At 34.3% G+C, this 17,195-nt stretch overlaps 2 protein-coding genes across 2 annotated transcripts; both read left to right on the top strand.

The window, feature by feature from the left end:
- LOC109821362 (zinc finger MYM-type protein 5-like) lies at nucleotides 239-1,211 on the top strand. Its single transcript, XM_020387552.1, has 2 exons — nucleotides 239-1,117; nucleotides 1,203-1,211. The coding sequence occupies exons 1-2, from the start codon at nucleotides 239-241 to the stop codon at nucleotides 1,209-1,211; spliced, it is 888 nt and encodes a 295-aa protein (XP_020243141.1).
- Nucleotides 1,264-2,289, top strand: LOC109821363. Its single transcript, XM_020387554.1, has 2 exons — nucleotides 1,264-1,904; nucleotides 2,183-2,289. Exons 1-2 carry the CDS (start codon nucleotides 1,514-1,516, stop codon nucleotides 2,287-2,289), a joined length of 498 nt encoding a protein of 165 aa, XP_020243143.1. The 5' UTR covers nucleotides 1,264-1,513.

A 17,195-nucleotide genomic window follows, 5' to 3' on the forward strand; every position in this document is an offset into this window, starting at 1 on the left:
TAAGTCCAAACTTTGTTTTTGTCTATTGAATAGGAACAAGAGATAAAAGTGCATCTTTTAGGATTCAAGCGTGTTGATCTGAAATTTGTTTGAAGTGAAGCTATTCAAATTTCAAGGTAATTTTATAACTTCATAAATTATAATTTTTGTTGATCTTATGTATTTTAGTATTTGTATATAATTTTTTGTTGATCTGAAATTTGCATTGTTGATTGATCATATTTTTTCAGCGTTCATCATGCTTCCTAGAAAGTATAGTTCTGGATATGAAAAAAGAAAAAAGAAACAAAAATTGGAAAAATTGGAAAAGTCTCAAGCAGGAGCGCTAGATAAGTTTTTTAGTAGTAGACATACAGAGCATGATAACGAAGAACATAATAATGAAGAAAATCAAAATGAAGAACAGAAAAATGATATGAATATTGAAGAACCTACTGAACACAATATGAATATTGAAGAACCTGCAGAAGATGATAGAAACATTGAGGAACCTACTCAACTTAGGATTGAGAGTGTCAATGAAAACATGAATGTTGACGATCCAGCAAATTGGGGTAATATTGATCAAAAATTGAGAGATCTTTTAGTAGAAAGAGGACCCAAAAGAGTTGTTATTGATTTTCCTAAAGATATTGAAGGCAGACATTTCTCTTCCACTCATTACACTCGACAATGGTTAAATGGAGAGAAACATGATAGGAGATGGCTAATATATTCAACTTCTTTGAATGTGGTATTTTGCTTTTGTTGCAAATTATTTAGAAAAGATGGAAACAAGAATCAAATGGGTTCTTTGGTTAATGAAGGATTTAAAAATTGGAAGAATCTTAGTCATAGACTTCAAAGTCATGAAGGGAGTAGTGAGCACATAAGTTGCATGAGAAGTTGGATTGAATTGGAAATGAGATTGCGTAGTATTGAAACAATTGATAAAAGTGTGCAAGAAATATTAAACAAAGAGAGAGAACATTGGAGACAAGTATTATTAAGAATAGTTGCTGTTGTAAAAACACTTGCTAAAAATGGTTTAGCATTTCGTGGGGATAATGAGAAGATTTATCAAGAGAACAATGGAAATTTTTTAAGTTTAATTGAAATGATTGCCGAATTTGATCCGGTAATGAAAGAGCATATTCGACGTTATCAAAGTGGTGAATCTCATAAGCATTATCTCAGTCATAAAATTCAAAATGAACTGATAGGAATGTTAGCGGGAGAGATTAAACTTTGCGATATGGCAAACTCTTGTCCGAAAGCTATATCTTTTTTTGGAGTGATACAACGTTTATATACTTTGTTTTCATCTTCTACTAAGCGGTGGGATATTTTCAAAGAACATGTTTCTGGTCTCACACTTAAGCCATTGTCACAAACACGGTGGGAAAGTCATGTTGAAAGTGTAAGAGCAGTAAGATTTCAAGCTACAGAAATAAGAGATGCTTTAATTCACTTGGCAAGTATCGATGGAGATCCAAAAATAAAGAGTGAAGCTGAGTCCTTAGCAACAAATGAAATGGAGAATTTTGAGTTCTTATTGGGTATGATTGTTTGGCACAATTTATTATTTGCTGTTAATTCTGTTAGCAAATTTTTGCAAAAGGAAGACATGCAAATTGATATTGCTATAGATCAATTGAATGGGCTTATATTATTTTTTGAAAAGTACAGAGAAAATGGATTTAAGGAGGCCATTACTGAAGCTAAAAAGGTTGCATCTGAAATGGAAATTGAAGCTGTATTTCGTGAAAAGCGTATCATTCGCAGGAAGAGACAATTTGATGAAAGTGCTACCGAAGAGACAATATTATCTCCTGAAGAATCATTTAGAGTTAAATACTTTCTATATATAGTGGATCAAGCTATTTCTTCTCTTAAGAGTAGGTTTGAACAATTTCGGCATTATGAAGAAGTCTTTGGGTTTTTATTTGATTTGAAGAAATTCAGCATTGTTGATGATGCTAGTTTGAAGGCTTATTGTGCGAAACTTGAAGAATCTTTAAAGCATGACAGTCATTTTGATATTGATGGCGAAGATTTATTTTTAGAGTTGAAACTTTTGAGAGAATACTTACCAAAAGAAACAAAAAAAGCAATTGACGTGCTGAATTATTTGAAGAAATTGGATGGTACTTTTCCGAATGCTTGGATTGCTTACAGAATATTGTTGACCATACCTGTTACTGTTGCCTCTGCAGAAAGAAGCTTTTCAAAGTTAAAGTTGATCAAATCTTATCTTCGATCAACTATGTCACAAGAAAGATTGAACGACTTAGCTTTACTGTCAATTGAGAAAAATGTAGTGGAGAAACTTGATTATACAAGTTTAATTAATGATTTTGCATCTAAAAATGCAAGAAGAGGCTTCATAAAGTGATACTTCTATTGGTTCATTGATCTTGTTTTGGGAATGAGAGTGTTAGGGTGTGATTTGTAGGCCTTTGGCCAGGGTGGGTAGCTAAGGAGAACTACATTGTGTTTGATCCTTGAGGTTAGTTATAACATCTCTTGGTATGTAGGCAACCCTAAAGTTACTTGGGTGCAACACTTTATTTTTAAAAAAAATCTTGAATATAGGAGGACCCCTTTAGGATTTTTGTTCAAGTTTTTGCCTAGGGCCTCCGAATTCTCAGGACCGGCCCTGGCCACTCCTAGATGGAAGCAGCCACTCCTAGATGGAAGCTTACAGATAAATTCCATTCAAGCAAAAGGACCATTTTAAGAAGAATTTAATACCACAGAAATGTCGTCTGTGAATTCTAATTAATATAGCAGGAGTCTGCATACCCTCCAAATTTATCATATTCCAAATCTTGGCTCTTTGTTAATTCGCACATATATTCCCTTATATTAGTTTAATATATCCTCATTTTCATGCTATCAAATTTTTAAAAGCTAAAAGGCCAATTTGATCATTGCACTAGGGCTTCATATTCAAATTGCCACTTTCATGTTATTTTTTCCCTTAACTTTGTCCCTATACCCCTTCTTAAATGTAAACTTAGTCTTTTTTTTAACTTTCCATTGAGATTACACTTAGTTGATAAAAATGATAAAATTGCACATGTGATCCCTGTAAACTATTTTTAATCAGATATTGTTCGCAATGATAAATGCAGCCTAAAGTTTAAATAAAATACTTGAACCTATTGTCATATCATTGAGAATAATATCATCATAAACCGATAGTTACACTTAAATTCTAAGAAATGTTAAAAAAGACTAAGTTTGCATCTAAGAAGGGGTATAAGCACTAAGTTGAGAGAAAATAAAGTGGGGGAATCAATTTGAGAATATAGTCCTAGTATAAAGACCAAATTGGCCTTTTCGCAATTTTTAAACAGTGAAGGGTTAAAAGACCTTCCGTCCCCATTTCAAAAGAATTAGGAAAACCAGGGGGGTTGGTTGGAGGAGGGACACATTCTCCCCGTCTTGTCATTGCCGGCAAACACCTCCTTCAACATCATTGTCGGTCTTGAGCTCAACTACTATGTTTCTTTCCTTTTTCTCTCTTTCCAAACACTAATTATGTACTAATTAATTTAACTAAGTTAATTATACACACACATACCCATATATACTAAATTTTATGCATGTGCAATGCACGTGGTCAAATACCATGATTAAGTATTTTTGGTTTATTTTCTTACTAAGATTTATTCTTTAGTTCCACTCTAATAGCTTTGCTCACTTATGTTTCTAAACCATAGAATTATGATTATATTTTCTTTGACATTCGTTTAAATGAGCTACACCCAATTTAGAGGTTCATGTTGATAATTGAATTTATAGGAAACCATGATTAAGTAATCCAAAGTCAATTTGAGTTATCATGTTATCTGGACCGATATGAAACCAAGTTTGACATGAGAAAATACAGTGTTGTAAAAGTAAAAAATACTTGAAAAAAATAGTGTTATAAAAGGAAGATGAATAATTAAAGCTAATAAGAGAAGACGAGTGGTTAAAAGAAGGCTAAAATGACACAAAAAATAAGATGAATTTTATTCCTAATCATTGATAGATTTTTAAAAAATCAAAAACATTAATACTAAGCCTAGTACACTTTTATATGATAAAAGAATTTACATAAGCATAAAATACTAAAAAAAACCTTCTTGAAATCCCTTCTAAAAATTTCTAATTTAATAAAAAACTATTCCATAAAATAAATAGAAAACATTGTATTGCATTCCTTCTGTTTTATTTTTTATTATGTTGGCATTAATCCTTCTCCACTTTTATCTTTTTTGATAAAATTAGACTACTTAAAAAGGGATAGTAAATCTTAAATTAGAAATTAAATTTAGATACTCTTTTCTTTGATAAGTTTTGAAATTTTAGTCATTTTTTGTGACTTTATATTTTTTGAGGGCGTGTTTTACAAATTTTAAAACTTTTAGAGTGTTTTTTAAGTATTTTAAATTTTAAGTTGGGTGCTTGTAATTTTTATGTTTTATTGTTGATGGTAAGTTTTTGAATGTTAAGATATCTCTTACAACTTTAAAATTTTAAGGGTATTTTTTGTAATTATTGAACTCTAAATTATTTTTTTAATTTAATTTTTTTGCATCTGCTGATAATTTCCAGATTTGATATGTACTGGTTATAAGTTTTGAAATTTTAGGTTTTTTATAATATTTAACTTTTAAAGAAAATTTTTTGTAATTTTTATAACTTTAAGATTATTTTTTACAAATTTTAAATTTTTAGGTACCTAATGATAATCCCTTGAACTCATCCTTTGCTGTTTGAAAATTTTAGAATTTTAGGGTGATTTTTTATTATTTGAGATTTTGAGGATGTTTCTATAATTTAAAAAATATTAAGGGTGTTAATTATAAATTTTAAATTCTTCAAAGGCTGCTATTAATTTTTAGATTTCATGTTTATTATTTTAAGTTTTGAAACGTCCTTTGAGGATATTTTGTTGAATAATTTTTTTAAAATTTATGGGTTTGTTTAATAATACTTCATATATTATAGCATATTTATTCTTTACCTTAACAAACTAATACCATGAAGATGTTTCATGTATTTTATTAATATTTTTTAAATTGTTTAGCTCTAGGTAGCTTACATGGGATTAGAATAGATATAATTATGGTTAGGATAGATTAAGATTTAAATAAAAGATTTAAAATATAGGATAATATTGATCATAGAATGTTTTTCTCAAACTCATACTNCATTTTATGGAGGATTGGATGGAATATGAGCTACAACGTCAATATCTAAAGGAGGTGGAGGCAAAGTGATGAAGCAATGTTTATCAAGAACACTTAACGCAATGAGAAGCTTCATCAACACTAAAACAATATCAAGACTCAAGAAATGTATTTCTATATAAGAGATATTTGCTATTTTATTTTCTCTCTAGTATTTAAATGTAGGCAAGTAGTTGTAGATTTCATTTGAAGCTATTTGGGATATCACACACACTTGCACACTTTTAAAACTCATATTTTGATACTTTTGTTAAAATGATGATTTTCATAAATACGAGGACTTTTTTACAAAATTCTTTTTCAAACAAGTTTGTCAAAATATTTATAAACTATTCCCAAAGATTTACATTTTTTAGAATTTATTTACTATTTTTTACAGAGCATTAAAACTCACTCTCAAAACCAAGTTAGGCTGATAACCTGTTATCAGTTGACTGATGAAGTCAGTCGACTGAAAAAAGTGCCTAGAATCTTCATTTTGCTCTCTGTTGTGTTTCCGTCATGTAAAACCCCAAAAAGTTAAATATTTTGTAATAAATAATAAATTTGTTGTATTATAAAAAAATAATATTTATTAATATTTTAGTATGCTAGGAATTGATTTGAGATCAATTCAATGTATATATGTGAATATAGAAGTAATATCATGCACACATGCACGGGCCGGAATCTGGGAAAAATAACTAGTTAAAAGTATATGCATTTTACATACTGAAGAATTTGTAATATGGAAAAACTTAAAAGACCAAAGTGTAGGCCTCTTCAAGAGCTTTCCAAAAAATCTTATATCACCTCATTCCGAGGTCGAACGTGAAATTTATGATTAAAATACCGATGGTTGTTTTCCTAGTCAGACTAGGTTTCCTGGTTCGGGTCAAACAGGTTTGTTTCGGGTTTGCCTCTATAAATACCTGTGTTTTTCATAAAAAAATTTCTCTTTTATTATATCTATGAACCCTAGCAGCCACCCTCTCCCCTAAAAAATCCTAGATTTTTTTATAAATTTTGAGAGCTTTGTGGAGCACAATACCGATACGAGGGCGAGATCTACGACGTGTGACAAGGGAAAACGGGTTATTTATGCTCGTGGATTGCTTGATGTTTATCTCAGAGACTTAGAACAATATTTGAGAAAAGATTATATTCATCCAAACCCATCTCCATGGTTAAATAACTAGTGTAGATGATTAATATGATGTCAAATATGTGTTTTTATGCTTTAATTTTAACCTGGGGTGTTAAAAGTTAGATTTTTATAGTAAATCTTAAATCAATGCTAGATTAGTAATCTTTTCTTACTATTTATGATAATATCATGATCATGATCATTAGAGTTATTCATAATTTCATTTATATATGAGAAATTTAAGTGATGTACTAAATATATATTTTCTGCAGAAAACTTCAACACTTGTATAATCTTTAACTAATATTTTAAGCTAGCAAACAAATTCTAAATTTAACCAAACTAGATCCAAATGAAAGATATACGTATCTAGTTTATAAAACAGAAAACCATTCTTAAAAAGTATATGTATAGAGAAAGATATGTTATGTTTACTAACAACATGTCCTGCAGAAAAACTGATGCACATGTATAATGTTTAACTGGAGATTTGAGATAACAAATAAACTCCAAACTAAACCAACCTTATGCCATTTGAAAGATGTGTGAATCTAGTTTTCAAAACAGAAAACTATTTGTAAAAAATAGTGTTTCTAGAGAAATATATGCTTATTTTGCGAACAGAAGTCCCGTCTATTTCATGCTCGTTTTGTGGAGTTGTGTTGCGCCGTTTTGAGATGTGTTCGCAGAGTTTTGAGCTGCTTAATATTACACGTATAGTCATGAATATATTGTGTTACACATTTGAGAATCCTAAGGAAATTATGATAAATTTTGATTTGATCATATTTGAATTAGATATCATTCATATACATGTTGGATGTCGTTGATGAGCACAGCTCAGTACTTTATGGGATAGTGCGTCAACATACCAGATATACACGGTTTATACATAAGGTAACTGTCATTGATGAGCATAGCTCAGTACTATATGGGATAGTGCGTCGACATACCAGAGATACAAAGATTTATATGAGGTGGATATCGTTGATGAGCTCAGTTCAGTACTACATGAGGTAGTGCGTCGATATTCCACATGTACAGGCCATTGAGTCGGATTTTAGGAGGCTTGATCTAGCCGTCCATCCCGTACTAGGGTGCGATGAGGCTCGTGAGCCATATTTTTAGGTTACCTATTTGGTAGTCCATCCCGCACTCATGCTACACACTGAAATCGTGATGAGACTAATGAGCTGTGTACACAGTTCAGGATACCTACAGGGTAGTCCGTTATACTGAGACAATTACTTGATAACCTAAGTGTGGCAGATGTAGATTATGAATATGACCTACAACTGAGCTATATGACCAAGATACATTGCTTTTGAAAGTATACAAAATTATGTGTTGATATTTTATTCTATCTCCCCAGTGATAAGATATTATAAATACGATGTGTTGATGTCTTATTTCTTTTACTGCCTTCTTTATTTCTTAGTTGGAGTCAATGATTAGAGATTCACAACTTGAGACATATGGTATATATATATATGAGGGTTTCCTTGTTTGGATTATTTCGCTCAACGTACCAGTCTCGTGTTATGGATTTCTAATTGTTGAGGGTTTCCTTGTTTGGATTATTTCGCTCAACGTACCAGTCTCGTGTTATGGATTTCTAATTGTTGGTTTTATTAGATTGTCTTTTCTTAGTTCGGTATTAATGTTTAGATATCTACAATTTGAGACTTATGGTATATACATGAGGGTTTCCTTATTTGAATTATTTTGCTCGACGTACTACATCTCGTGTTACAGGTTTCTAAATGTTAATCCCACTTAGATACGGAGAAAATGAATCTAGGTAGACTATACTTAATAGATAGAGCCTTCACTCCATCTAGTAGCCCTTCCCCTAGGGGTGGATGGAGGTAATCTTGCTGTAGCGCTCTGACGCTCTTGTTGTTGTTCTTTTTCTTTTAAATTACTTTTCAGGTAGTTCGAAGTTTCAAGGAGCCGTAGGGTGATGGAGTTCTGGCATAGTCATCATCGCGTATTTTTACTTGTAGAGACTTCACTGTAGTTTAGAGTTTTATTCAGACATTAGAGTTTTATATTCATATTGTAAAGGCAGTATGCCTTAGTACGAGTTTTAGTTGATTCATGTTGAGACATTTTCATTATTCAAATATCAGATATATTATAGTTGAGACATGATTCTTTTTATTTATAAGATATCCCTTCTATATCATGTCTATTATATTTATTCCCTTTATTTTGCATGTTTTGTACCTGCACTTCTATTTGGTTCCACTAGAAGATATTACTGTGATTGGTGAAACGTGTTTATGCACAGTGTGGGTGCATGATAGGTTTGGCATCTCTGGTTTTACCTTGGACTGCAGCCTTGTGTGAACCCAGGGGCGTCACAGTTGGTATCAGAGCTCTAGTTCCAGCATCCTAGGATCATTCTTGTGTCGAGTCGTGGAGCTAGGATAGATTTTCCTAGGAATCATGTATAGAGTTTGATAGGAATTCTTAAAATGAGTGAGGACGTTATATATGTATATTCAAAAATTTACAATTTTTTTTGTGACAACTAACTTACTTTGATTGAAAAGTAAATGCATGAATGATAAGTGATACGATTTTTCCTATTGGTATATATTATGTTATTTATGATTGGGATCTCACTTACTGTATCAAATAAGCTCTCCTTTTTGTATTTTAAACATTGGAACGAGGACGTGGTCGAGGTAAAGCTTGTACCCGGAGTGTTAGGCAAGTAGAGCCCGAGCTGCAGCAGGCTCCATAGTATCTAATCGACTTGGTAACACCGATTACAGAAGCAGAGACTAGCAACACTCGAGGAGTGAGTAACAAGTAAGATTTTACTCTCTGAAGTTCCACCACCAGTTGTACCAACCATACCTATTGAAGAGGTAATGCCGAAGGTCTCACCATCGCCACATCCAGCTATTAATAGAGTTGCGGAGCAGGAAGCTTGGCTCGGTAAGATTGAGAAAGATATTAGAAGTTAGGAGCATAAAAATTTTAGGGCACATCAGATTCAGTTACAACCTATAAATGGAGGAAATATATGGGAAATACTTTTAGATTTACTTAATGTTGACTTAGTACATATGCGGAGATTAGTTATATTCAGCTTAAAGGACGACACCAGAGGATAGCACCGATTTTAGTTATGCGGGAGCAGCGAATGTTAATTTCATAGAAGGATTTCATATACTATTTCGAAAACCAGCCAGACCTAGCAAGGAGACGTACTAAGAGTTAATTTTGGAAGCAGGATTGTCCGGAGACCAGGGTAAGGATAATAAACCTTTTTGCAAGACCGGGAGAAACCCAGCAATGGGTTAAGGATTTTCATCACCACCAGTAGATCAGTGGTCAGGGTCAACAGTCGTAGGGCCACGGTTACGGCCAGTAGCAGAAGATCGAGGTACCACCTGTCATTCCGAGGATGGATGGACCAGCAGGCCAGATTCACGCTATCCAGGAAATTCCTAAGGGATAGATAGTCCCATAAATTCTACCTTCGGTAACATAGCAGTCACTAGCCACCGGTAGAGTTTATGCAATCGTACCGTGTGATCATGGTGTGAGCGGAGCTTTCTTAGTGATTATTCTTTTTCAGCTCGGATCTTGTTCGATTTAGAAGCTTCTCATTCTTTATCTCTCATACATTCGGGATAGGTTTCAGCTAGTTGCACATCCTTTAGATGTATCATTATTCATTTCTACTCCTTTAGGGGAGGTGTCCCTATTAGGGAGTGGCCATAGGAGATGTGTCATCAGTCTAGACGAGTCCAAGTTTATCATAGATCTAATCGTTTTGCAAATGTCGATGTTCGACGTCATTCTCGGTATGGATTGGCTATCATCCTACCATGTTTTATGTTAGTATGGACTGTTTTGCTAAAACAGTCAGTTTGCGAGCATCCAATGGGTCTAAGTTAGTAGTAGCGACCTCACAGGACAATCAGTTTGTGGAGTTATTTCTGACGTACATCGAGGAGGTGATGCTACGGGATCATGGTGCCGATTTGAGCGAGACATGAGTGGTCTCAGAGTACCTGGATGTCTTTCAGGACATACCAGGTTTACCTCCAGTGAGAGAGGTCGAGTTTTTTTTTGCATCGAGTTGCAGCTATGTATAGCACTAATATCCTGAGCACTCTATCGTATGGCACCTACTAAGATGAGGGAGTTACAGACCCAGTTAGATGAGTTATTATCTCAGGGTTTTATTCATCGGAGTTATTCTCCGTGGGGAGCGCCGGTCCTTTTCGTGAAGAAGAAGGACTATAGTATGCACCTATGTATAAATTTTCGTGAGTTAAACAATGTCACTATTTGGAACAGGTACCCATTACCGAGACTTGTTCGACTAGCTGCATGGAACGCATCATTTCTCTAAGATTGATCTTCGTTCTGGCTATCATCAGTTGCGGGTTTGGGAGATGGATATTTTCAAGACTGCCTTTCTGACTCGATATGGGTCTTTCGAATTCCTTGTCATGCTATTTGGTCTGACCAATGCACCCGCAGTATTCATGAATTTGATAAACCTGGTTTTTCGTCCATACTTGGACCAACTCATGATTGTCTTTATTGATGACATTCTTATATATTCGAGATCGGAGCCAGAGCACGAGCAGCATCTTCGTTTGGCATTGTAGACATTACGGGAGCATCAGCTGTACACCAAGTTCAGCAAGTGCGAGTTTTGACTTTCTAAAGTCAGATTTTTGGGTCATGTTATTAGCCAGGAGGGTATTGCAGTAGACCCAGTTAAGGTAGAGGTCGTACTAGATTGGGAGCCGTTGAAGACGGTTACAGAGATTCGTAGTTTCTTGGGATTAGCAGGCTATTATAGGAAGTTCATTCAAAACTTCTCGAAGATTTGCAACACTGCTTACATGTTTTACAAAGAAAGGTGTACAGTTTGTTTGGGGAACAAAGTGCCAGGAGGCCTTTAAGATTTTGAAGACTAAGTTTCCAAGCAGTGATAAGACCTTTTTCGTCTACACAAATACACCATTATCGGGTCTAGGGGTATTTTGATACAGACCCGGAGAGTAGTAGAATACATTTAACGATAGTTAAGGATGCATGAGCAGAACTATCGCATGCATGACTTGGAGCTAGCAGCAATGGTCTTTGCACTGAAAACATGAAGACATTACTCATATGGAATGAAATTCGAGATATTATTTTCCGGATCACCAGAGCTTGAAATATCTTTTTCTCAGAAGGAACTAAATCAAAGACAGTGACGATGGGATGAGTTTATTAATGGTTATGAGTTCGTGATTCGGTATCATCCGGGGAAGGCAAACATTATGGCAGACGCGTTGAGCAGGAAGCGTCGACATTGGATTTCAACTTTGAGATTCTCATTATACTGAGATCTTTATACCCTCAGCCAGTTTAATTTTAGACTAGAGACTTATGCGAGGATATTTATCCAGGAGAAAGTGAGATTACATGGAGTTCCAGAGAAGATTGTATCAAACCGAGGCTCAGTTTTCACTATCCAGGAGAAAGTGAGATTACATGGAGTTCCAGAGAAGATTGTATCAAACCGAGGCTCAGTTTTCACTTCGCACTTTTGGAGGAGCTTTACATGGAGTTCCAGAGAAGATTGTATCAAACCGAGGCTCAGTTTTCACTTCGCACTTTTGGAGGAGCTTCCAGAATTCTTCTGGTAGTCAATTGTCGTATTCTTGTGGTTTTCACCCACAAACAGATGGACAAATGGAGAGAGTCAGTTAAGAATTGGAGGATATATTGTGGGCTTGTGTTATAGATTTCCAGGGCAGTTGGGAGGACCACATCCCATTGATTGAATTCGTTTATAACAACAGTTATCAAGTAACAATTGGTATGGCACCATATGAGGCGTTGTACGGGAGGCCTTGTAGATCGCCTAGTTGCTAGGAAGAACCAGAGGACAACCTATTGCTTAGACCGGAGTTAGTGAGACAGACTATAGAAAAAGTAGCAATAATTCGGGAGCGCATTTTTCAGCTCAGAGTCGTCAGAAGAGTTACGCAGATTAGAAACAACGACCATTGGAGTTCCAGGTTAGGGACTATGTATTATTGAAAATATCACTAATGAAGGGAGTTCAGTGATTTGATAGATGGGGAAGCTTTTCCTAAGGTATATTGGTTCATTCAGGAGAGTGGAGCGCTTTGGAGCTGTTTCATGTCGGCTAGATCTTCTAGCATCGATGTCGAGTATACACGATATCTTCTATGTTTCGATACTTAAGAAGCATCTACGTGACGAGGAGCAGCAGTGAGTGTTAGACACACTAGAGGTTGAGATTCTTGATGATATAACTATTATTATAATTAATATGTGTATTCTTGCCAAGGAGGACAAGAGACTTAGAAACAAAGTGATACCTTTAGTTAAAGTTCAATAGAATCGGAAAGGAGCTAAGGAAGTTTCTTGGGGAACGATGAGGATATGCATCGCGCCGACTTTCACCTATTTACTTGCACCTATTTGAGTAAGTAAATTGTTTGGATATGATTTGTCTATGTTTATGATTATCTATATGCTCATATCTATAGTTAACGCTAGAATGATGGTATTAGCACTTAGCTCCTAATTATTAGGAACATATGGTATATATATGGGGGATTCCTTGTTTGAATTTTTTGCTCGATGTACTTGTTTCGCTTAGTTAGAGGTTAAGTGGGAGTATTTGCATTGTGGATAGTTAAGTATAGATATCAAGGAAGATTCTTGGGAGCGCGAAGATGTTATGCATCGCAACTACCCACACCTATTTGAACAGATAAGTTAATTGATTTTAATTGGTGTTCATGATTACCCATATGTTCATATTTATATTTAATGCTAGAATGAGGTGTTAACACTTAACTTCTAATCATTCGGAACACATGGTATATATATGGGGGGTTCCTTGTTTGGATTTTTCGTCCTACGTACTAGTTCCGTTTAGTTAGGGGTTAAGTGGGAATATTCACATTCTAGAGTGTTAAGTGTAGATATTTTAATATTTTATATCTAAAGATTTATGATAATGTATTATTAACCTCTAAGATACGTTTGCGGAATTTTGGGGACGAAATTCTTTTAAGGGGTGAAGAATGTAAAACACCAAAAAAATATTTTGTAATAAATAATAAATATATTGTATTATGAAAAAATAATATTTATTAATATTTGAGTATGCTAGGAATTGATTTGAGATCAATTCAATGTATATATGTGAATATAGAAGTGATATCATGCACACGTGCACGGGCCGGAATCTAGGAAAACGACTAGTTAAAAGTATATGTATTTTACATACTGAAGCATTTTTAATATGGAAATACTTAAAAGACAAAAGCTGTAGGTCTATTCAAGAGTTTTCCAATAAATCTTATATCACCTCATTCCGAGGTCGGACGTGAAAGTTATGGCCAAAATACCGATGGTTATTTTCCTAGTCAGACTAGGTTTCCTGATTCGGGTCAAGCAGGTTTGTTTCGGGTTTGCCTCTATAAATACTTGTGTTTTTCATAAAAATTCATCTCTTTTATCATATCTATGAACCCTATCAGTCACTCTCTCCCCTCAAAAACCCTAGATTGTTTTATGAATTTTGAGAGCTTTGTGGAGCACAATACCGACACGAGGACGAGATCTTCGACGTGTGATAAGAGAGAAAGGGTTATTTATGCTCGTGGATTGCTTGCTGTTTATCTCAGAGACTTAGAATGACATTTGAGAAAAGATTATGTTCATCCAAACCCAGCCCCATAGTTAAATAACTAGTATAGATGATTAATATGATGTTGAATATGTGTTTTCATGCTTTAATTTTAACCTGAGGTGTTAAAGTCAGATTTTTGATAGTAAATCTTAAATCAATACTAGATTAGTAATCTTTTCTTACTGTTTATAATAGTATCATGATCATGATCATTAGGGTTATTCATAATTTCATTTATATATGAGAAATTTAAGTGATGTACTAAATATATATTTTCTGCAGAAAACTGCAACACTTGTATAATCTTTAACTAATATTTTAAAATAGCAAACAAATTCTAAATTTAACCAAACTAGTTCCAAATGAAATATATATGTATCTACTTTATAAAACAGAAAACCATTCATAAAAAGAGTTTTTATAGAGAAATATATTTTATGTTTACTAACAACATGTCTTGTAAAAAAACTGTTGCATATGTATAATGTTTAACTGGTGATTTGAGATAACAAATAAACTCCAAACTAAACCAACCTTATGCCATTTGAAAGATGTGTAAATCTAGTTTTTAAAACAAAAAACCATTTGTAAAAAATAGTATTTCTAGAGAAAGATATGCTCGTTTTACTAACAGAAGTCTCGTCTATTTTCCTGCTCATTTTGTGGAGCTGTGTTGCGCCGTTTTGATATGCGTTCGCGGAGTTTTGAGCCGCTTGATGTTACATGTATAGTCATGAATATGTTGTATTACACATTTGAGAATCCCAAGTGGATTATGATAAATTTTGAATTGATCATATTTGAATTAGATATCGTTCATATATTAGATGTCGTTGATGAGCCCAACTCAGTACTATATGGGATAGTACATCGACATACCATATATACATGGTTTATACATGAGGTAACTATTGTTGATGAGCATAGCTTAGTACTATATGGGATAGTGCATCGATATACCAGAGATACAAAGATTTATATGAGGTGGATATCGTTGATGAGCTCAGTTCATTACTACATGAGGTAGTACGTCGATATTCCACATGTACAGGCCATTGAGTCGGATTATAAGAGGCTTGATCTAGCCATCCGTCTCGCACTAGGGTGCGATGAGGCTCATGAGCTATATTTCTAGGATACATATTTGGTAATCCGTCCTGCACTCATGCTACGCACTGAAATCGCAATGAGACTAATGAGCCGTGTACACAGTTTAGGATACCTACAGGGTAGTTCGTTATACTAAGATAATTACTTGATAGCCTAAGTGTGACAGATGTAGATTATGAATACGACCTACCACTGAGCTATATGACCAAGATACGTTGCTTTTAATAGTATACAAAATTATGTGTTGATATTTTATTCTATCTGCCCAGTGATAAGATATTATAAATACGATGTGTTGATGTCTTATTTCTTTTACTGCCTTCTTTATTTCTTAGTTGGAATCAATGATTAGAGATTCACAACTTGATACATATGGTATATATATATATGAGGGTTTTCTTGTTTGGATTATTTTGCTCGGCGTACCAGTCTCGTGTTATGGATTTCTAATTGTTGGTTTCATTAGATTGTCTTTTCTTAGTTCGGTATTAATGTTTAGATATCTACAATTTTAGAGTTATGGTATATACATGAGGGTTTCCTTGTTTGGATTATTTCGCTCGATGTACTACGTCTCGTGTTGTAGGTTTCTAAATATTAATCCCACTTAGATACGGGGAAAATGAATCTAGGTAGACTATGCTTAATAGATAGAGCCTTCACTCCATCTAGCAGCCCTTCCCCTAGGGATGGATGGAGGTAATCTTGCTGTAGTGCTCTAACGCTCTTGTTGTTGTTCTTTTTCTTTTAAATTATTTTTCAGGTAGTTCAGAGTTTTGGAGAGCCGCAGGATAACGGAGTTCTGGCATAGTCGTCATCGCGTATTTTTACTCATAGAGACTCCACTGTAGTTTTGAGTTTTATTCAGATATTAGAGTTTCATATTCATATTGTAAAGACAGTATGCCTTAGTACGATTTTTAGTTGATTCATGTTAAGATATTTTCATTATTCAAATATCAGATATATTATAGTTGAGACATGATTCTTTTTATTTGTGAGATATCCCTTCTATATCATGTCTATTATATTTATTCCCTTTATTTTGCCTGTTTTGTACCTGCACTTCTATTTGGTTCCACTAGAAGATATTATTGTGATTGGTGAAACGTGTTTATGTACAGTGTGGGTGCATGACAGGTTTAACATCTCTAGTTTTACCTTGGACTGCAGCCTTGTGTGAACCCAGGGGTGTCACACGTCGACTGACCAGTCGACTGACTTTGTCAGTCGACTGATAAGCTCATATTTGAATATGATGTTTAGCTTATCAGTCGACTGGCGCCGCCCGTCAGTCAACTGACAGCCTGTCAAACGACTAGTTTTGTACAGAATCTGTTTCTTGGATTTTATAAGATTTTTGCTGGATTCCTTTGGATTTTGGCTGTTGTTTTCTTTCCCGATAAATACCCAATAACCCCCAACTGCTCCAGCAGGGAATTAATTACAAATCTCTTGAGTTTGTGGTTATGTTTGCAAAAGAGCTTCAACTTTTATCTTGTTATTCACTGTTTCATTTTCACATCACAAGCTTCAAATGTTATCTCTCTTCTTACCATAGGGCTGCTGTAAAGAGAGAGTTTTTCCTAGGATTTCTACTGTTGTGAGTGTGATCTCGTGGAGATCAATCGTGTGGGTGTGAGATCTCGTGGAGATCGTTGTGTAGAAGAAGTTTTGGCTTCCAAACTGGGTTATGTAGTGAATTCTCCTCGAGAGTGGGGAGCAAGGACGTAGGTCAGTAGACTGAACCTCGTGAACACATCGTGCATCACTTGGATAATGATTTCTTACCTTATCTCTTTTACTTTGGCTTTTCATTTTGTGATGTATTTCTTGTCATAATTTTTATTGCTCTATTATTGCCTCAAGACCCTAATCACCCCCCTCCCCCTCTAGGGTCCAACATATATATCATACTCCTTTTAATTGATGATTTCTTATTCGATATACATAGTATAAAGTTAATGATATATTTTAAATTAAAATGTAAACCTTAATGAAATTATTAAATGTTAAATTTACAAATATATACAAG

The sequence above is a fragment of the Asparagus officinalis genome, chromosome 8, assembly GCF_001876935.1.
Source record: "Asparagus officinalis chromosome 8, Aspof.V1, whole genome shotgun sequence".
Taxonomy (NCBI): Eukaryota; Viridiplantae; Streptophyta; class Magnoliopsida; order Asparagales; family Asparagaceae; genus Asparagus; species Asparagus officinalis.

What these genes read in the sequence shown, in the direction of transcription:
- LOC109821362 (XM_020387552.1), top strand. Translation starts at nt 239, where the DNA reads ATGCTTCCTAGAAAGTATAGTTCTGGATATGAAAAAAGAAAAAAGAAA.
- LOC109821363 (XM_020387554.1), top strand. Translation starts at nt 1,514, where the DNA reads ATGGAGAATTTTGAGTTCTTATTGGGTATGATTGTTTGGCACAATTTA. An exon ending in TGAACAATTTCGGCATTATG is followed by an intron (nt 1,905 to 2,182) that starts AAGAAGTCTTTG and finishes ATACCTGTTACT; the next exon opens with GTTGCCTCTGCAGAAAGAAG.